This window comes from Denticeps clupeoides, unplaced genomic scaffold, assembly GCF_900700375.1.
Source record: "Denticeps clupeoides unplaced genomic scaffold, fDenClu1.1, whole genome shotgun sequence".
NCBI lineage: Eukaryota > Metazoa > Chordata > Actinopteri > Clupeiformes > Denticipitidae > Denticeps > Denticeps clupeoides.
This window is the reverse complement of record NW_021630089.1, coordinates 325992-348115: the sequence shown is the minus strand read 5'-3', so window position 1 is coordinate 348115 and position 22124 is coordinate 325992. Positions and strand designations below refer to the sequence as shown.

Genomic DNA, 22124 nt, shown 5'->3' with positions numbered 1-22124 from the left:
TCAGTAGTTACAGGGACAGTCCCCCCCCGGAGCAACTTTGGATTAAGTGTCTTGCTCAGGGACACAATGGTAGTAAGTGGGATTTGAACCTGGGTCTTCTGGTTCATAGGTTACGTACTAGGCCACTACCACCCTCTATAAGCATATTAAACCACATTTCTTACATGAGCGTTGCGTTATTTTATCTGTCATTATTTAATTTTTATAGCCATTCACCCTTCCTTTACTCAGTCGTCCTTCATACTATAAGTATAATTTCAATAGTGAAAGTGGTACGTTTCATTACAAACACTAAAATCATAAATGAATCATAAACATTAAAATGTGATTATAATTCTTCCTGATTTCCTCATATAACAATAATGAGAAGCAATTTTAAATATATTCCTCGGTTATATAATGTTTATTGTTAAATTGATGTGGGCGTCGCTTCCCCTCCGAGCCGCGGGGTGGCAGCACTGCGGACCGGAGCCCGACCAGCGTCCCGGTGCGAGGCGGACAGACACGCGGTGGAGATGGACGCGGCCGAACTGTTCAGGAAACTCGGCCGTGGAGCGAAGTTCGACCTGAAGAGGTTCGGCGGGGACGCCCAGAGGTTCCAGGTCCGTTCCGTGGTTGCGCGTCAGTGCGGCGCTGCCGTCGTTTTCTCAGCTGGACGCGGCTCTTCTCTCCCGGCAGGTGAGGAAGGTGGCGAGGCGCGGAGACGGCGGCGCTGGTGGCTCCGGGTCCGAGACGGTGGCTCCGAGTCGCGAAGGTAGAGAAACGCAGACGGAGAATAATCCCAGAGAATCCCAAATAATCCCAAAATAATAATCCAACTTTCAGATGATGACGATATGAATGTGGAGGAGAGTAAAGAGGAGATTCGCAAATTATCTGTGAAGAGACGCCAGCAGCTTCACCAAGAGAAGGTTGGGACCTTGGAATCCTTCGCTCAGGAAGTTGAAGGTCCAGGAATTCTTTGCTGAAACGTTATTTCTCACTTTTCAGGTGAACCAGGTCAGACACCAGAACCGGATCAACGTCCACGGCAGTGATGTTCCCCACCCTGTCTGCACCTTCGAGGAGCTACAGCAGGAGTACCAGCTCGACCCGCGGATCATCCAGAACCTCCGAGACGCCGGCTTCCAGAGCCCCACGGCCATCCAGATGCAGGCAATTCCCCTCATGATGAATGTGAGTTCGCCGCCACGATCCTGAATCCACTTTTTATATTACTCTGAAGCACCTGCTCAGGGACACTTACCTGCTAGGCCACCACCACCCTGTGGAATCATCATGAGCATCATCATGGCCTATAGAAATGACATCATCACCATTCACCAACCACAACGTTTGGCTCAGACAGGAAGTTGTGTCTGAAAAATTGATGACAAATGATGAAGCAGAATGACCAAAGTTCTCTCTGATGCAGAAACGTCTCCTCTTCAAGCCTGGACTTGCGTGTCTTCTGTTTCAGAGGCGTGAGTTGTTGGCATGCGCGCCGACAGGTTCTGGAAAGACCGTGGCGTTTTGTCTGCCGATCCTGGCCCACCTACGCCAGCCTCTCAACGTCGGCTTCCGAGCGGTGATCCTGTCCCCCACCAGAGAGCTCGCCAGCCAGGTTGAAGATCACGATGAAGACCTGGATATCTGTGCTTCTGGATTAAGGTTTTTATTGCTCATGCTTTCACTTCTCTTCCCTCAGACACACAGAGAGCTGAAGAAGCTGTCAGAAGGTCTGGGCTTCAGGATTCACATGATCAACAAAGGACATGATGCTACCAAGAAGTTCGGCCCCAAGTCTGCCAAGAAATTTGGTGAAGGACTTTAACGGTCCTGCTGCATGCTGGTGGTTTTGATTTCCAATTCCTTTTGTTGTACTGAAGCTCCATTTCTCCGTAGACGTTTTGGTGACGACCCCCAACCGCTTGGTGTACCTCCTGAAGCAGGAGCCGCCCGCAGCGGACCTGAGCAGGTGAGGGTGAGCCGGGCGGCCGCTGGTCTGGTGTCGGTGGAGCTGCTCTCATCTCTTCATCTCTCTGTTGAACAGCGTTCAGTGGCTGGTGGTGGACGAGTCTGACAAGCTGTTTGAAGACGGACGGACGGGATTCAGGGACCAGCTGGCCGCCATTTTTCAGGCCTGCAGCTCCAGCCAAGTGCGCCGAGCGCTCTACAGCGCCACCTGTGCGCCGGACGTGGAGCAGTGGTGCCAGCTGCACCTGGACAACCTTGTTAGTGTCAATATTGGTCCAAGGTGAGACTTGATTCATGCAATGGCCTGGTGTGTGTGTGTGTGTGTGTGAGAGAGAGAGTGTAATTTCTTCCCAAGTTCTCCACACCCCCCCTCTGCTACGTTCCCTCCACCGGCTCCCAGTAGCTGCACGCATCAGGTTCTAAATACTGATGCTGGCCTACAAAGCCAAACATGGAGTAGCACCATCCTACCTCACAGCCCTTATTACACCTCGCACTGCACCTCGTATACTCCGAGCCTCCAGTACTGCTCGCCTGGTCCTCCATCTCTGAAGGTAAAAGGAAGACGCTCATCTAGACTCTTCTCCGTCTTGGCCACTCGGTGGTGGAATGAACTTCCATCTCAGACACTGAGCACCTTCACACGGCAGCTCAAGACCTTCCTCTTTAGAGAAGATTTAGATAAACTTGTAACCTTCTTCTTGTCTGACTTCTGTATAGAAACTAGAACAGAGTGAATAAAAAGATTGTCTTCATAGTTGGGGGTCCTAGTGAACCAGAACTGACCACTTCATCCATGGTGACATGGAAGCCATGTTACAAGTCGCGTCTGGTAAATGCCGTAAATGTTTAATCACTTTGTGTTCAGGAACTCCGCACCACAGACAGTGGAACAGTCGCTCCTGTTTGTTGGGGCTGAAAGTGGGAAACTGGTGGCCATGAGGGACCTCATTAAAAAGGTTGGTGTGTGTATCTGTTCCTCACACACAGGTGGAAGTAGCCTGGTGTGAAACACTGACCTATGAACCAGTGTCTCTCCAGGGGGACTGTCCCTGTCACCCATCCTGCCTTGGTCTCCACCAGATGTCAGATATAGAGTGGCGTGATGTAGGATGTTCTGCTGGAGAGGAGATTAACGTTTCACCAGACCTTCTCCCCAGTCACATAATACCGCAGCATCCTTCATCCAGGCTTTTCTGTTGGTTTTAATAAGAACGTGAGTTCTTCTTGTCCTGGTGAAGACTGCTGTGTGTCCTCGTTTCAGGGCTTTTCACCCCCCGTGCTGGTGTTTGTGCAGTCAGTCCTGAGAGCGCGAGAGCTTTTCCACGAGCTTCTCTACGAAGGCATACACGTGGACGTCATCCATTCAGACCGCACTCAGCAGCAGGTAGTTTACGCAGCCGTGACATTTTTACGTATGCGCCAAATATCACAGTCAGCATGTTCTCTGTCCTCTATTAGAGGGACAATGTGGTGACCAGCTTCCGCTCCGGAAAGATCTGGGTCCTTATTTGCACCGCTCTGCTGGCCAGAGGCATCGATTTCAAAGGCGTCAACCTGGTGGTCAACTACGACTTCCCAACCAGCGCTGTGGAGTACATCCATCGCATCGGTCAGTGCTGCTTCTCCCGCCGTCCTTTACTGCTGCCAACAGTGTCCCGGCCGTAACGAATCAGACGTCCTTCTTCTCCGTGTCTTTCACAGGGCGCACAGGCAGAGCAGGACACAAGGGCAGGGCGATCACCTTCTTCACAGAGAGTGACCGACCCATGCTGCGGAGGTAGCCAACCCGTAACACCGGGACCGCGCCCACCAGTCCGGTTTAACTTCAGTCTGTGTTGTTCCCATACAGCATCGCCACAGTTATGAAACAGACCGGATGCTCCATCCCAGACTACATGCTGGGATTCAAGAAAACCAAGAGGTTGGTCCCCTCGAAATACACAATCCCAATATTAGAAGCTCGGGGAGTCCAGTCAGCCAATCCGCTCACTTGGTTGGTTCTGCTCTGCTCGTAAATCATCTCTCCATGTCCGGGAATCATCTCTCCAAGTTGTAGCCCTGCCTTGAGCCCTTCTAGAGTCCAGACGAGACCAAACCTTGACTAAGAATGAATGTCTGTGGCTCTTCTCTGCAGTAAGATGAAAAGGCAGATTGAGAAGAGACCTCCATGGAGGGCGACCATCCGCACGACCCCACGCTTCCTCCTTCAGAAAGGCAAGAGGAAGAGGTGAGGGCATGAACTTTTCTCATGGACCATGAATATACTGTCTATAAAGAAATGGAGTTTATTACTACTGAGATTCAAACAGTCCAAAGCAGTGAGGGAAATGAGGACAATGACAATGTCCTCCATGTTTGATGAACCATTAGCAGGATCTCTGCAGCGTGGAGGACATTTTGTCCATCTTATTCCCTTTCCAACATCAGTACTAATGCGTCCTGGCCAGAACCTTGACACCCTTATCCAGAACCTGGCACTTTGTGCTCTTCTGGTTTATAGGCCACTACCAGCTCCACACTGAATTCTAATTCAATTTGACATTATTATGTACTACAGCAGGTGAAACATAAAACATCAACAGAACATTTTATACAAATATTCATGTTACCTGTGTGTAAATATTCCTCCAGATACGATATGGGGAGATATCGCTGAATTGATCTCGTCCTGATCAAAAAAACATATTGTCTGAACACAAAATTGAATTCATTAAAAGGCTGAGAATGTGAAATAAAGATCTTTAAAGCTTGTTCACGTACTAGTGCCATGTGAATTATAGCTTAGTAAAGTGAAATTGTCAGTGCGAAGGACCTTGTGCACCGACCCATAATACAGTGCAGGTTGAGACAAGCAGCGTCATTGACTGCGAATCTGTATATTTACTGAATACAGTATAAAAAATGATGTATAATATGATGGTATATAGTAGAATGTTCTCAGCTGTCTTCACCATCTACTGTAGACCAGACAGTGAGTTGGAGTTATGCTGGAGAAAACGAATAACATTTCCTATTTGCATAGCCAGGATGAGTTAGGAGATAATTGCCAAGTTCCTTTATAAAACTAGATCTAGTGACGCAAATACCCCAAAATATGTTTCAAATGTGGAGAGTAATTTGTGCATCTTCTAGAATTAGATATTTTAATATCTAATTGGGTATTTGCATGTATTTACTGCTCTGAAGCGACAGCTGTTAGATTATGTAGGAACGTAAATAGTTGTTTAAGGAGGAAATATTGATCATGGGCCCAGTGTACAAAGATTTTATTACTGCAGTAGTATAAGTATGAGGCTTTTATATGAATTTGTTTAATTAATTTGTGTTTTCCAGGAGACCAGGAAAGAAAGTCACTGCACCTGAGAGTGGACAGCCATCGGAACCGGGGACTTGATGTGGACATTTCAACATGTTGCCTTTTACTACAAGGACTGAACTGTGTATTACTGCTAATGGAACATGTCAGTGGTGGACAAAAAGCTGTTTAAAAATGTCACGTGATCACGGTCACACTGAGATAATAGAGATATTGCTTCAACCGTTCCCGAATGATTTTTTTTCTATAAGCAGCGAAACACCCCTGAAGCGTAGTGTTTCCACCCCCATGTTTGGATCCAGTTTTATAAAGGAAGTTGGCAATTATCTCCTAACTCATCCTGGCTATGCAAATAGGAAATGTTATTCGTTTTCTCCAGCATCTGGTCTACAGAGGATGGTGAAGACAGCTGAGAACATTCTACTATATACTTGGTGGGGGCAAGGGTCTTGATGGGCCTAGTGGTTATGGAAGCGGCTCCGTAATCAGAAGGTTGCCGGTTCGAATCCTCTCATGGCTGATGTAATCACAATCACTTCATCTTCACTTCACTTTGTCTCAATGGGCTTCTACAGGCCCTACAGTTGACCCCCCCACACCTGACCCTTCTGCACACAAGGAGTGAGCCTGTAGTTGGTGTCAGTGCTGGGTTGGGGACTATTTGTCCAAGCAGAGAAAAGTCCTACAGGTTCGTGGAGGACAGTTCAGAGTAGATTTCATCACAATGTCCATTATGATGCTACTGGTCCGTTTGAAGATCCGTGAAGCTTTAGCTGTTACGATGGTGGTGGCTGTGGTGGCCCTCTGGTCCCCATGGTGGTGGTACGTTTGATGCCAAGTCGACTCGTCAGCAGCTCATTGCCAGGAACCAGGATCCACACAGTCATATGTGTACAGGGAGTGTAGCACGGGACTGAGGACTCACAATCATGTAGGGATGTTGCTATTTGCTCTGACTTTTGATGAAATGAATTAAAGTTCCCTCTGATATTACTAATAATGTACGAGAAGAAACACCATTTATATTAGTTTAATATTTATTACCCCCAAAATTTAGACAAAAACTGGGATAGCCCCAAATAAATTGATATGTCAGTAGCGTGTCTCGGTGGCTCTGAGGTAAGAAGGTGCGGTGACTGAGACGTGTACAATAGTGCCGACTGGTGATTCCTGCCCAGCCTGTCACACCTCCTCCACCAACGGAAACCCTGGGGACCATGGTGACCTCAGCGCATCGCTCACCTCACCTTCCCCAACTACATGACGCGACACTCAGGACCTGGCTGCATTGTCCAGGTCACAGGGTCTTGTTCACACTGCAAACGTTCACGCCGGTGTTTTGGTGTCACCTGCAACGGTCGTAAAGCGCTGGAGTCGGTTGGGAACCCTCGTACCCTCACATCTCGTAACCGGGCCTGCAGCTGTGTGGCAGTTGGGTCCTGAGGTCCTGGTCACCATTGCGGTCTGTCACTCGTGGAGCTCCGCTCCTGGTCTGGCATGAACTCTGCCAGCTGTTCTGTGTCTTGATGCAAGTCTGCTGATGACACTTTGAGACGCACCAAGTTCACGAGCAACATCTGACCGCCTGCCACCGACCCCAAGCCGTGCCATGTCCATGTGACGCTGCTTGTCTGTTAAGTGACGTCGTGTGTTCATGGCTGTTTGAATGATGATCTTGGAATTATTTACTGATACCAGCTTTTTATACCCACAGAATGTTGAAATTGATGTCACGTTGAGAACGGTTGTCTTGGTACTGTCCCCAATATAAGACACTCCTGTACACAATGAGACCATTACATAGAAACCACAAAATGAGGGGTCTGTCACCCCAATAGGGGCCCAAGGCCGCTGCTGAAACAACCAAACCTCCTTCAGCCTGAAAATATCTACTCTCAATCCTCAAAGGTCGGATTTATCATAGCAGAGCTGCAATAACATTTAGCAACTGATGATGACCATTTTCATACTTCACGACATCCTAAACATCTGAGGGACGTCCGGGTGTGAGGAATTGTTGAAAAGGATGGAGTTTTTCTGGCTTTACCCAGCGAGCTGCCAGCGTCCTGGGACCGTTGACCCTGGGAGGACCTGCGGGACTGGCCTGTTCTTGTAAGTTTGGGACGATGGAAGACGAGTGTATACAGGATCCGTTAATTATGATAATTGTGTCATCAGGTGACCTCACACTCGCCAAAGCTGTGGAACTGTGGAGTTAGCAGCTGAATTGGCGTCTCACCAGGCACAGGCACCCCGTGCTAGGGGACTACTTAACTCAGGAGATCCTGGAGACGTTACACATAAAGTTATGGCCAACAAGGACACACAGTTAACAGGTCAACTTTGAAGCTTTTTGTGTGTATATATGACAGCACTGCTGATCTTTAATATCTTCAGATATGTTCCCACGTTAGTAACACACAAGCAATAAAACAGGAAATGCCCCTGAAACACATTTTCCTCATGTTTACTGATTTCTTCAAGATTTTTTATCGTTAACCGAACTTTTAACTTGTCCTGGTTCTCCAGCTACAGTTCTTATAAAACGTATGTACATTCTATCATAGTAACAACTGTTAAAAGGGCATCTTCATGTCTGTCTGTGTTCCAGAACATGCTGCTCCAGCCCCTACGCCTCTGGGTTCTCCTCCGACTGAGGCCGCTGGGAGCTCGGGTGGCTGCCGTCTTTCATGGGCCTGTGGGGGCAGTAAGTAACAGCAGATCTTCATTAAGCTTTATGCTGCATTCAACTATTACAAGTTGTGTTTAACAGAGAGACGAGTGGAGAACGAGCAGAGAGACGAGTGGAGAACGAGCAGAGAGACGAGTGGAGAAAGGGCAGAGATGAGTCGTGAAAAGACTCAGAAAAGATAAAACGAGAAGAGTCCAAGAGAAGAGGCCGATAGGCCTGTTGACAAAAGACAAAGAGAGGAGTTGAGAGGAGTCGAGAACAGGCAGAGAGGAGACAAAAAGAGGCAGAGAGATGAGTAGAGGCCACCACTTGGGGCAGCGGTGGCCTAGCGGTTAAGGAAGCGGCCCCGTCATCAGAAGGTTGCCGGTTCGAATCCCGATCTGCCAAGGTGCCACTGAGGTGCCACTGAGCAAAGCACCGTCCCCACACACTGTCATGGTGCCCACTGCTCACTCAGGGTGATGGTTAAATACAGAGGACAAATTTCACTATGTGCACCGTGTGCTGTGCTGCTGTGTATCACATGTGACAATCACTTCACTTTAACTATGAATACAATCTTTTTATTCACTCTGTTCTAGTTTCTATACAGAAGAAGGTTACAAGTTCATCTAAATCTTCTCTAAAGAGGAAGGTCTTGAGCTGCCGTGTGAAGGTGCTCAGTGACTGAGCTGGAAGTTCATTCCACCACCGAGGGGCCAAGATGGAGAAGAGTCTAGATGAGCATCTTCCTCGTACCTTCAGAGATGGAGGGACCAGGCGAGCAGTACTGGAGGCTCGGAGTATACCAGGTGCAGTGCGAGGTGTAATAAGGGCTGTGAGGTAGGATGGTGCTACTCCATGTTTGGCTTTGTAGGCCAGCATCAGTATTTAGAACCTGATGCGTGCAGCTACTGGGAGCCGGTGGAGGGAACGTAGAAGAGGGGCGGTGGGGAGAACTTGGGAAGGTTGAAGATCAGTCGTGCTGCTGCATTTTGTATGAGTTGTAGAGGTCGGATGGTACATAGTGGTAGACCAGCTAGAAGGTAGTTGCAGTAGTCCAGTCGTGAGATTACTAAGGACTGGACCAGTAGTTGGGTGGCCTGGGTTGACAGGATGGATTCATCTGATATTGTAGAGAAGGAATCTACATGAGCGGGAAAGATTGCTGATGTGAGTCGAGAAGGAGAGTTGGTTGTCTATTGATACTCCAAGGTTGCAGGCATGACCAGGAGCAATGTGGAGGCGGGGTGACGTGTCAAGAACAGGACGAGAGAGGCGTCGAGAAGAGGCCGAGAGACTAATCGTAAACAGTTAGAGACGAGTCAAGAATAGGTAGTGGGAGGAGTAATGAACAGGTAGAGAGAAGAGACAGAGAAGAGTCGAGAACAGGCGGAGTTCATTGCCATGAAAGCAGAGAGTCCAGCAGGGGAATCCTGCTTAAAATTGCACAGAGAGATGAATCTAACTATTATCACGGAGCACCTCAGGCACCCACCAACAGCGCAACGAACATCCACGGAGAAGAGGCAGCACCAAGGAGAGCGACCACCCATGAACAACTAGAACATGGCTGGCTGCTGCTTCCAGCACCATTAACTCCAGCCCCGGCGCTGATAAATAGAAGCCCTATGCAATACGGCAGAACTCCACGTGTTCATTCATAGTTTTGATGCCTTCAGTGAGAATCTACCAACGTAAATGGTCATGAAGATGAAGAAAACACGTAGAATGAGAAGGTGTCCAAACTTTTGGCCTGAACTGTACATTTCAGTGCGACTGTGATGTGAGGTCTGCCCTTCAGTTTATATTAAATTAAAAAGCATTCTAGGATATTTGCTCACAATTCACAACTTTATATCACTTTATAGTTAAAACAGCAAAATCTGAGAAAGGGCCATTAGTGGACATCACGAGTTTCCAACTTACTGCATCTCAGCACTGCTCTTGGCTGCCTGGTATTTTTGTTTCTTCATATGGTGGGTGATGAACCAGACCAGAAGGATGACGAGGACACATGCTAGCAGGGCACCAATTACAGCACCAGCGATCACCCCATCATGCGACTCTGCAGATACAGGCATTCAAATATTTCACTTCTATTATGATGCATTTTTGACTAATTAATTTGGCCACTCTACGCTGAGAGTGGCTTCTATGTCGTACAGGCTCCGCCCTTCAACTGACTTCCCTATTGGACATATCCCATATTCCCAGTGGTGGCCTAGTGGGTAAGGAAGCAGACTTGTAATCAGAAGTGGCACCAGATGTTACTGAGGTGCCACTGAGCAAAGTACCGTCCCCACACACTGCTCCCCGGGCGTCTTTCATGGTGCCCACTGCTCACTCAGGGTGATGTATTAAATGAAGAGGACGCATTTCACTGTGTGCACCGTGTGCTGTGCTGCAGCATATCACTTCACTTTCACTTCACTTATTCATGCGGCTCCAAGTATTTCTTTCTGTGGCGTTTGTGTCAACTTCCTTGCTTTATTTGCATTGGCCCCAGGCGTGAAGCTGAGGAGTGCACTGCTCTGGAGAGCAGAAAAGCAGGTGCAAGGTGCACTACACGGTGCACTGACCGTCTGAGGCTGTAGGACAAGCACAACGAGATGATGGTGTGGCACTTGAGCAGCTTAGCATGCACAGGGCTTATATACTCCATACACAACAGAGTGGCAGAGAAAAACTTTTTTGCAGGGTGGTGTGCAGATCGTGGCTTCTGCCCGACTGGACTAACCTTCCTTCAGAATCATTGTGCAAGGTATTTGCACCAACAATTACTGCCAGCCACCAGGGGTTTGGGACCCTTTGCTAGGCACCCATTGCTCAAACAGTTTTACCAGGGGTTTGGCGGCTGCATCCCAGAGATTGATTCCTCAGTGGGATTTGCAGCTGGTGTCAGACAGACTTAGTCTGCTGCCCTTTGATCCACTGAATCAGGAGCTCAAGTCTGAGTCAATTCTTGGCTTCTGCAAAGCGAGTGGGTGACCTGCGAGCCCTCTCTGTCCATCCTAGGGGAAGGTAGCATGGTGACATTTAAGCCCAACATGGCTTATCAGCTGAAGGTGCTGTCATCATTTTTTAGATGCTTGGTAAGGAAGCAGACCCGTAATCAGAAGGTTACCTGGTTCAGAACCCAAAGAGCCAAGGTGCCACCGAGATGCCACTGATCTAGGAACCCCACATACTGCTACCCAGGCACCTTTCATGGCTGCCCACTGCTCACTTAGGGTGATGGTTAAGTACAGAGGGTAAGAGTACAGAGGGCATGTAGCTCATGGCTTGCAGTGATAACCGACGGGGCGTGAGTGGGCGGGGCATACCTTCCTGCAGCGTGATGGTGCAGGCTGCAGAGCCCACAGTGTTGGACGCGTTGCACTGGTACTGACCAAACTGGAACTGTGTGATGTTGCTGATGACCAAAGATCCAGTCTGGACGTCTGCAACGCGGACAACGAAACGGAAATTGAAAGTGAGCATCAGAGGTCAGACACACGCACCTGAATGGGAGCGTGAACTCACTGCTGAGGCCCAGGACGCCGCTCCCTGCACCCTGCCCAACCCTGCTCCAGGTGTATGTTGGCGGGGGGTTTCCCTGCTCGCTGTGGCAGGTGAGGGTGACCAGATGACCGCTCTCCACATCACCATGCACGGCACAGTACGGGTATGATGGCTTCACTGACAGGAGAACATATTCATACTTTTACACCGTTGCACTCAGAGCACCTGGGCTGGTTCCTGACAATCTCTAGCATGCCACCACACCTAGAGGCTTTAGTGTGCTTCAATCAAACTGAACTTCGATTTTCCTCGGGTGTGATTCCTCTTATCCGGTGTGTGCGGTACAGCACCAAACAGGACCAAACCCTACCCTATCATGCAGGATTAGAAGATATTTCAGGAGTCTTAAATTTACCCAAAACATTAACCAGGATGCTCATCTCGTTCTGACCCGTCACGTCGGGCACGTTGTTCACCTCGCAGGTGTAGGTGCCCGTGTCGGCCGGCTGCATGTTGCTGATGGAGATGGAGGCGTTCATGCTGGTTTGTGGGTTGGAGAGAACCGTCACGCGATTCTCAAACATCTTCCCGATGGCTGTGGTTCCGGCCTGATAATACAGAACCTGACAAGAACAGACAAGAACAGAGTCACTCTGAAGGCCTGAAAATAATACAAATAGAACTGTTGTGTGGATTGAGGTGTGTGATGTGTGTGTGACTATGGTTCTGTCCCGAAATCCCTTTTGTTTAGTTAGGGTGTGTCTTGAATAGGCAAACATCTTATCTAGCTCTCTCTCTCTCTCTCTCTCTCTCTCTCTCTCTCACCCACACACACACATTATGGACAGTATGTCGCCAGTGTGGGTGAGTGTGTGTTTGAATGCAGGTCTGTGATTACAGGGGGAACCTGGTCATTGTCCTTCACTTCATTTTATTCTCTTTGGTACCTAGGCAGAATTGTGTAGATGATTTGATGATTTAAAATGATATAAAGCAAGAGGTCCAGTCTGCTGGGGGGATCCTGGTCCCAGTACTGAAACAGAAAATGGGTCTGAACTCACTGTCTCCACCTGGCCTGCCGACTTTTGACCCACAAAGTACCACTGCACCACCAGGTTGGTGGTGGGGGATGAAGAGCTGAAGGTGCAGCCCAGTGAGATTGTCCCACCCTTTGTAACATTGGCTGTCTTGGCTGGAACATTCACCAGGATGGCAGAGCTGCAGCCTGCAAATGGAGTTGAGGAGGAAAATGTACCATTATACACACGTGCACACACACACACACACACACACACACTGTTCTGGGGAGGACTGAAGCCCCTTGTGCTTCCTTATTTTTATTAAAGTTCACGAGGAAGTTTTCTAGGTCTCTTGTCTCCTTATCTGATCCCCTCTCGTACCCTGCCACAGCCCAACCCGATTTCCCATGATTCACCTCATCTAACACACAAGTGCCCACAGAGGCTTTTCTCATGTGAAGGCGTGGCCAGGTGGGCAACTGCAAAATGTGTAATCGGAGAATGTGTCAGTGGAACATCAGGTTTGTGTGCAGAAGTTTTATATATATATATATATATAAAATAAAATCTAGAATATTTGTGCAGCCCATGATTGGTTCTCAGGTCCATCAATCATCAGTTACAGATTCATTACAGCCGGTTCATCACTGCTGCTTTACTGAACCCCACCGCGAGGTAACTGAGGTCTAGAGGTCAGCTTAACATCATACAGACATATAATTATCAGGCGAAGAGGAGATCTTCAGCCTGGCGTTACGGTCATGCCCAGGTAGACGAGTGAAATCGTTTCTCACCGGCGATGCTGAGCAGCAGGAGGACCTGGGTTGAAGTCATCATTTAACAAAAGTTTCCAGTGATCTTGTTAAAGCAGAAGCTGCAGGCTGGACTTCTTAGCCAGAAACAAAAAGCTGTTCTCTGGTCCGGGTCTTATCAGGTGGGCGACGCCCACAGACAAATCATGTGATCAGCAGTGGTGACCAGCACAGGCTGGAGAGCCGTTGTGCTGTTTGCTCAGAATTGTTTGCTTTTATGATTTAAAATGTGATTGTGGACAGGGAGAGGCGGGGCTAAATCCTGATTCAGAACTCCATCATGGTCTCTCGAGCTGCACAATACAACATACACATTCATACATAAAAAAGACTTCAAATGCCATAAACAGTAATGTGAGTAGAGTATGGGGCGAAGATGAGTAGCAGGATGTAGTGACAGTTCCACCAGAAGGTGTGTCCAGGGTGTGGACACCTCCACTCACAAAAGCTGCTGCTAAATGCTGTAAAAACAGTGGAGATGCTTGTGGAACCCAGAGCCACCATCAGTCTGTATGAGGTCCTGGGGGAATTTGTAGAGTCACCATCATCTCCCAGGAACTCGTGTGGACTCGTGTGAAGTATTATCATCCCCACCATCCCCACTACATCACCGCTGCTATCAGAGGTGTGAGGAATTCCAAAGGTTTATTGTCATGTGTACAGAACAAATGACATTTCTCTGTGTGATGGAATTGTTTCTTTGTTGTACACATCCATAATCAGGGGCGGGTGGTGGTTCGAATCCCGAACCTCCGAGGTCCCCTTGATGAAGGTCCCGTCCCCACACACTGCTCCCCGGGCGCCTGTCATGGTGCCCACTGCTCACCAAGGGTGACGGTTAAATACAGAGGACACGTGTCACCGTGTGCTGTGCTGCTGTGTATCACAATGACCATCACTTCACCTTCACATAGTCAGGAACGTCTGGACGGGGACTCCGGCTCTGTGATCCACCTGATCCTGTTTCAGCTGGTATAAATACGTGCCCGGAGTGCCCGGTGTGCCCGTTGTGCCCGGAGTGCCCGTTGTGCCCGGTGTGCCTGGAGTGCCCGGTGTGCCCGGAGTGCCCGTTGTGCCCGGAGTGCCCGGAGTGCCCGGTGTGCCCGTTGTGCCCGGTGTGCCCGGAGTGCCCGTTGTGCCCGGAGTGCCCGGTGTGCCCGTTGTGCCCGGTGTGCCCGTTGTGCCCGGTGTGCCTGGAGTGCCCGGTGTACTGGGCGTGCCCGGTGTGCCCGGCGTGCCCGGAGTGCCTGGAGTGCCCGGTGTGCCCGGTGTGCCCGATGTGCCTGGAGTGCCCGGTGTACTGGGCGTGCCCGGTGTGCCCGGCGTGCCCGGCGTGCCTGGAGTGCCCGGTGTACCCGTTGTGCCCGGTGTGCCCGGTGTGCCTGGAGTGCCCGGTGTACTGGGCGTGCCCGGTGTGCCCGGCGTGCCCGGAGTGCCCGGAGTGCCCGGTGTGCCCGGCGTGCCCGGAGTGCCTGGAGTGCCCGGTGTACCCGTTGTGCCCGGCGTGCCCGGAGTGCCCGTCGTGCCCGGTGTGCCCGGCGTGCCCGGCGTGCCCGGAGTGCCTGGAGTGCCCGGTGTGCCCGGTGTGCCCGATGTGCCTGGAGTGCCCGGTGTACTGGGCGTGCCCGGTGTGCCCGGCGTGCCCGGAGTGCCTGGAGTGCCCGGTGTGCCCGATGTGCCTGGAGTGCCCGGTGTACTGGGCGTGCCCGGTGTGCCCGGCGTGCCCGGCGTGCCTGGAGTGCCCGGTGTACCCGTTGTGCCCGGTGTGCCCGGTGTGCCTGGAGTGCCCGGTGTACTGGGCGTGCCCGGTGTGCCCGGCGTGCCCGGAGTGCCTGGAGTGCCCGGTGTGCCCGGCGTGCCCGGAGTGCCTGGAGTGCCCGGTGTACCCGTTGTGCCCGGCGTGCCCGGAGTGCCCGTCGTGCCCGGTGTACCGGGCGAGCCCGGTGTGCCCGGCGTGCCCGTCGTGCCCGGTGTACCGGGCGTGCCCGGTGTGCCCGGTGTGCCCGGTGTATCGGGCGTGCCCGGCGTGCCCGGTGTACCCGTTGTGCCCGGCGTGCCCGGAGTTCCCGTTGTGCCTGGCGTGCCCGGAGTGCCCGTTGTGCCCGGTGTACCGGGTGTGCCCGTTGTGCCCGGCGTGCCCGGAGTGCCCGTTGTGCCCGGCGTGCCCGGTGTACCGGCTGTGTGGTGTATCAACTCTTTTCTTCTGCGATGTGCCGTGCGAATGTGTTGTTCCTTTCGCTACGATGTCGTGACACTGCTATCTCCAGCACCATCACCCTGCTGCCCCACCATCCCGGTGTTATTTGTGATGTTGCTGAAATTATGTCATACTGAATTTGAGCATCCTTACCGTATAACCGCAGTCGATGTTTGTCACTGTGCCCCAGAATCAGGGTTGCCATGGAAATGCTTTTGACAGTTCAGCTGTCCTCTGTTCTGACAGAATGCAAACATCTTCCAGGTTTTGTTGTTTCCTTACCAACCTATCTGATCTCAGCTGGTCATGTGACCTGCTTCAGGAACATCTCATTGTCTCTACTTTTCTCACCATAGTTACGACCTGGTTGACTGGGACTTTTATCTTGCTGCTCGCCACTCACCCTCCCTTTCTGCCCTCTGGCATCTGCAGCATCTCCAGCAGGTCATCCCAGCAGAGACCAGCAGACTGAACTGGAGCAGATGAACGTGGCCATGGTGGCTTTTAGGACAGCATTATTGTCTTTTGGAAGTAGGACATGCCACTAAGGAAGCCCTTGAGCGCAGTGCTGCCCAGCACCTGCAGAGGGCAGCGTTGGTCAACAAGGCAGAGGAGCATCAGTGAGACATAGCTACAGAGGAGCAAGGACATCAACAGAAGAGAAGAGAGACTTTCTGTCTTCTCCCTTCTCCTCTACCTGTGATAGAACGATCTATCAGACACAAGATCAGGTCACAGTTTCAGATTCTCTGAGGTACCATCCCCATTGCTGCCCACTACTCATGTATAATGCGTGCTGTGACACGAAGTGACTGTCATTGTGAAACACAGCAGCACAGCACACGGTGACACGGTGAAACGTGTCCTCTGTATTTAACCATCACCCCTGATGAGCAGTGGGCAGCCATGACGGGCGCCCAGGGAGCAGCGTGTGGGGACGGTGCTTTGCTCAGGGATTCGAACCGGCAACCTTCTGGTTATGGGGCCGCTTCCTTAACCGCTAGGCCACCACTGCCCCACTACACAATCACAAAGATCACAAAGATCACTTTCACTTTAGGTGCAGTAGTGATGTTTTGTCGTTTCTGGAAACTGCAGTTGGACTGGTCAACACCAACGTCTAGTTCCCACACAGAGGTCATTGTGTGTTAAAATAGACAGAGAAACATGAGCGTGAGATTGAGATGGAGAGAAAAGGAGATGCTCCAGCTCTGTAGCGCAGATACTGTACCGTGAGGATAAAAGAGGAGGGTTTTAATATTTCATCCGTTACGTTCCTCCCCTCCACGCATCACACTTCTTCAGCCGCATTGATCACACGGAGAAGCCCGGAGTCGCACACCACTGACTGGACACCTCCAAGGGCAGCATCTCTCAGGTCAGAATTGGCCCTCAGCTGTTTCTGCATCACTCAGTTACGTAAGTCCCGCCCCCCAGTTCACTTGTCGCTGTTGTGATCCATCATTCAGGGGACAGAACGCTCATGCTGCACTTTGTAGGCATTATATACACACCAGTACAGAAGCCCAGTACAGAAGATCTTCAGACATCTTACAGCCTCCGAATGTTATGGGCTGGGAATGCTACTGGAGTCTGTTTGGTGACCACGTACTCAAGTCCCCCAAAACTGACACAAAAATGACCATTACAACATCGACATTCCTACAAGCCACACATGTCAGACACTATGAAGAAGTTATTTACCACTAGCAGCCCCTCTGGTGCAGTTTGTGCTCCATGTTAATGCAGCTTTTCAATATTTGATGTTTTTATATGGAGTGCTGACAATAGCAGAGTGCAGGACTACTTCAGCCACTCTGCAGTCCAACTGCACCAGCCTGAGTGCCTCCACAACCACTTCTTCTTCCTTTGGGAGAGTTTCCCAACTTTTTTAAAGCAGCAGATCCACGGAGGGGCGAGGGTGTTTCCAGGATGCATCATCTGCAGCATGGGGAGCTTTTTGCTCTCTTATTTTTTAGTCTGGAGCAGCAACAGATTCTCTCTGTGTTCATTGGGTCCCATTCTGCTCCCAGGCTGGGGTGGTCACCACATCTCGCCATGTAGCCATGTAAAACAGGACCAAAAAGTAGATCAGAATGTTGGGTGGTGAGACACTGATGTGATCAGAGCTGACAAATCCATCATTATATATAGAAAGAGGACAATGTTGAGGTGGAGGTACGTTTCCAGTTGTGAGTGTCTAGTGGTGAATGTTTGTGCTGTGGTGGAGGTTTTGTATTGGAGTGGAGGTTTTATATTGATGTGGAGGTTTGTATTGAGGTGGAGGTTTTATATTGATGTGGAGGTTTGTATTGAGGTGGAGGTTTTGTATTGAGGTGGAGGTTTTGTATTGAGGTGGAGGTTTTGTATTGAGGTGGAGGTTTTGTATTGAGGTGGAGGTTTTGTATTGAGGTGGAGGTTTGTATTGAGGTGGAGGTTTGTATTGAGGTGGAGGTTTGTATTGAGGTGGAGGTTTGTATTGAGGTGGAGGTTTGTATTGAGGTGGAGGTTTTGTATTGAGGTGGAGGTTTGTATTGAGGTGGAGGTTTTGTATTGAGGTGGAGGTTTTGTATTGAGGTGGAGGTTTGTATTGAGGTGGAGGTTTTGTCGCAGCTACACTTCAACTGTGAGAGACACAATGTAAAATATCCAGGAAGTTACTTTTTATGGTTTTTATCATTTATTTGTATAATGATGCAGAAAACAAGTACTTGGCCCCAACAAACAAGCAAGAAGTCTGTCCCTCACAACTTGTTCTAGCTCTTCTACCTGTATTAATGGCACCTGTTTGAACTGGTTCTTGTATAAAGGACACCTGTCCACACCTTCAAACAGTCAGACTCCAACCTCCACCAGGGACAAGATTGAACACTTACAGAAGACTGGGACGAGCCAATCTACAACAGAAAATGGACCCACTGACAATGTCCCTCAGCCAGGGGATCCATGCGAGATCTCATGTCACAATGGCTGGACAAGGCAAGGAATTTGACAAGACAGGACATTTATTACATGGAGCACATGACAGGGGAAACTTCACCAAACAATGACCTGATGGAGAACAGACACAAACAGGGCATCTTTATACAGGTACACAGGTGAAAACCATAAGGAAGCATAGTAACACGGGACAAACATGGAACTCTGGTCCTGACTTCTCACCTTGAGAAGATTGCTGGGACAAAGGTTACTATTAGTAACACACTACGTCGTCCTGCTGCGCTCGAATGGTCCTCCGGCTTAAGCCAGCACGTGTCCATGCCAAAGTTTGCCATCTGGATGGTCCAGAGGAGGATTGAGAGAATGTCATGTGATTAGATGAAAGCAAAATAGAACTTGTGTTTGGAGGGGGAAGAATGCTGAGTTGCATCCCATGAACACCATACCTACTGTGAAGCATGATGGTGGCTTTGTTCTACAAAGGGGACTGGACGACTGAAAAGTAGGAAAGAAAGGAAGGCACAGAAAACTCCTTCCATCCTTCACCGTGAAAGCACTGAAGAAGAAACATGGCTCCAGACCTCCATTTGAAAGTCTGTGTAACAGACCCGGCAACAACCCAGAACATCACAGTTCTTGAGAAGATCTGCATGGAAGAATGGGCAAAAATAGCAGCCACAGTGTGTGAAGACCTGCAGGAAATGTTTGACCTCTGTCATTGCCAACCAAGGTTACAATAAAAAAATGCAAAAATTCACCTCAATATTTTGTATTGTAACCTTGATTGGCATCATTAAATAAAAGAAGAATCTTTAAAAAAGAGACTTCCTGTCTCTCACAGTTGAAGTGTACGTGTGATGAACATTCGACCTCATTTTATGTGGGACAACCTGCAAAATCGTTGACTGCCCCACTGTAGTCCCAGGTTCAAACCCCACTTACTTCCATTGTGTCCCTGAGCAAGACACTTGACCGGGGGGCTTGTCCCTGTTAAACGCTGTAAATGGAGTTATATGGAAGCGGCCAGGGGTTCTGTCCCGGTTTCCTCCCCCCATCCAGAGACTTGTGCGCTGGGTGGGCTGGCGTGTGAGGACTCGGTGGTTTAGTAGTTATGGAGAGGGGTGACGAGTAGGAACGTTGGTGGGATCTGTGTTTTGTAAACTTGAGGTTATATTGAAATAATTCTCGAACCTGGTAAAGACCAGATGGGTTTTTTTATGATGTCCCATGAATTACTGTTCATCAGCTCGGTATAGAGACGACAGGGCTGCTCCCATTGTTACCGTAGAAGCCTTTATTTGTAAAAAGTCAGTTGGTTTAATTGTAACCCTTTTTGTACCACTTACTGTAACATCTTGTATTGGTAAAAAACACATTTTGCTCAAACACCTAGAAAAGCTGATTGACACCATTACATTAATTGGCACTGACAGAAAAGGAAATACAACTGTATACTATACAAATGCTGAATTAATGAAGACAAATCATACCCTAAAATCAAACCGAACTCATTAATAGACCAACTTAAAAGCAGAACTAATGAGAACAAATCATCAGAGTACAAAACAAAATGCAGAATGTACCGTGATCATCTTCCTATGAGAAAACAACGATAGTAACAAGTCAAACAAATACAGGCAACTAGAAACCAAACCCAAGTCAGTCACGGTGGAACGTTGTTGGCCTTGGTCGTCTGCAGGACATCTTCTCGTGCTCGCCGGACATCCTGCTTAAAGCTGCTGAGAAGTCCTGCTTTATCCGCAGACCAGTCGGCGTGTCTATTCACCGTCTTCTGCCGTACGTAAAAAGCCGGTAGAGAATGGAGATATAACGCTCCGATATTCTTCTCTGTTTTAGCTTGACAGTGTTGTTAAGGTCTGAACACCAGGACCGGCTCTAACACCGTCCGGTAGCCTCAAGGACATGGCGATGGATGGCGAGGGAGAGTCTGAGAATAGTAAAAGTATGAAAATAAACTTCCCAAACCAAAGTCATGCAAAACAAAACCAGTTTCTTTTTCTTGACTGGGCTCTTTTTTGAACGTCAGGTTTTGCTTGCGGAGGAGCGCCGGTGCTGTTAGCGCTTCATGCCTTTAGCAGTGAGGCGAGCTGCTGTTACCAACGGCCCTGTTTGTTTCATGCAGTAAGAAATATAGGTGAAAGATATATTTACAGTACAATACACATGTAATTACACATATACACAAGAGGCAAGAAAATTCACATTGAAATCAGTTCAACAGATTTTTGATGTCCTACTCCTCAATGAACCAATGAGACACCAGATGAAATGCGTACGTGTTCAGGGACAGAGGTGACTTCCTGCTGGAGCAGATGGAGGACCGTGGGATGATGGAGTGCTAAAGTGAAGCCCTGCTGGTTCTGTAACTCCCACCGCGTGGGACTCACCGTCATTACACCACAGCTACTCTGCACTGCACGTCTTATCGGAATTTGGTTGAAATTTGAGATTGTTGCCCTGGGATCTTCTTGTATTTTTTACTCTCTTTTTCGAGACAAGAGTTCAAACAATTTAGCAGTGAACGTTCCTCACAGTTTCAAATGGACCACATCATAGGATTTAAGCAGAATTTAGACTATTAAAAATGGATTTGCAGGGCATCCACACAGCACCACTGGCCAGCTGATCTGCACGAAGGAGCGTCACATTCAGCAGGAGGGTCAGTAACTGACTGGACAGGGACGGTGGTGTCTAGTGTGAAATGACAGTGAGTCCGTCTCACGTGAGCCCATCTCCTGCTCTTCCTGACTCTCTGGATGGAGCATTAATGATTGTTGGACACAGTGCACTTAGAGATTTTTCCTGAAAAGAACACTTCAGAATGGACTATATGCTACATGGAGAAGTCAATGGTGAAAAAACAGACCCTCAAAGACTGGATCTGGCTACAGACGTCAGACCTCTGATCAGAGGTCAGCTGCCACAGGCCACCTCGCTCGATCCCACTATGACTTTCAGAGTTGAGCTACAATGCAGAGTGAGCTACTTCAGTAAAGGCTGAGAGGAGATGAAAGTGCTGGAGGAATCAGGAGCAGGTCAGAACAAAACAAGAACAAAAAGTGAAAAGGAACCCAAGAGGAGATGGATTATAGGCCTTTTTGGTTGTTACTTCAGTTCATGGCTTTTATCACCCTGATTATGCTCGTTTCCTGATTTCCTTATTATGTCACCACCCTTCAGGACCATTTCCATGGAGACGTGACATCAGGACCATCAGGTGTGCTGAACTCTAAATGAGCAGAATGAACGAAGACACCTCCAACAGTCCTGAACAGGCACATTTCACCAACCACCATCATCATCATCATCATCAGGGTGAAGCAGTAGAGCGAAGGTGAAGCAGCAGGTTACATGATGGGCTGAATGTCAGTTTCAGTAGAAAACGATGCTCAAATTCCCCCTAATACACAACATTGTAAAATCTTAGTAAGGTTGATAAAATATCTTGCGCTCTGGAGAACATTAAATGGCTTTCAGACGTTCGCTCATTAGACCACCACAGCCACCACTGCCTTCTCACGTAAAAAACCAACATGACAATGAGGACCGTATCTACAAACGCCGGGCGTACCACAAACGGGTCAAAGAAAGAGCACGATAATACTAATCAGCCATGATGTGGGCGAGGATGCTGGAGGAGCGAATGCACACTTGATTTACTCGAAACGAGTGGAATGAGTGAAGC

The 22124-nt window shown here is 49.2% G+C and overlaps 2 protein-coding genes across 2 annotated transcripts; one reads left to right on the top strand and one right to left on the bottom strand.

Annotated features, from left to right (window-relative positions):
* The first annotated feature begins 10 nt into the window (after positions 1-10).
* On the top strand, positions 11-5497 carry LOC114783005 (probable ATP-dependent RNA helicase DDX52). The gene is made up of 15 exons (XM_028968668.1): positions 11-602; positions 679-754; positions 826-911; positions 991-1176; positions 1460-1603; positions 1688-1799; positions 1885-1957; positions 2033-2236; positions 2825-2915; positions 3221-3343; positions 3418-3568; positions 3661-3736; positions 3809-3880; positions 4094-4186; positions 5293-5497. The coding sequence occupies exons 1-15, from the start codon at positions 516-518 to the stop codon at positions 5351-5353; spliced, it is 1635 nt and encodes a 544-aa protein (XP_028824501.1). The 5' UTR covers positions 11-515; the 3' UTR covers positions 5354-5497.
* A 2407-nt stretch (positions 5498-7904) lies between these two features.
* On the bottom strand, positions 7905-13399 carry LOC114782986 (V-set and immunoglobulin domain-containing protein 1-like). The gene is made up of 7 exons (XM_028968634.1): positions 13264-13399; positions 12512-12675; positions 11866-12073; positions 11472-11627; positions 11273-11389; positions 9876-10014; positions 7905-7971 (listed from the first exon to the last, which is right to left on the bottom strand). The coding sequence occupies exons 1-7, from the start codon at positions 13304-13306 to the stop codon at positions 7905-7907; spliced, it is 894 nt and encodes a 297-aa protein (XP_028824467.1). The 5' UTR covers positions 13307-13399.
* Between the last annotated feature and the right edge of the window lie 8725 nt (positions 13400-22124).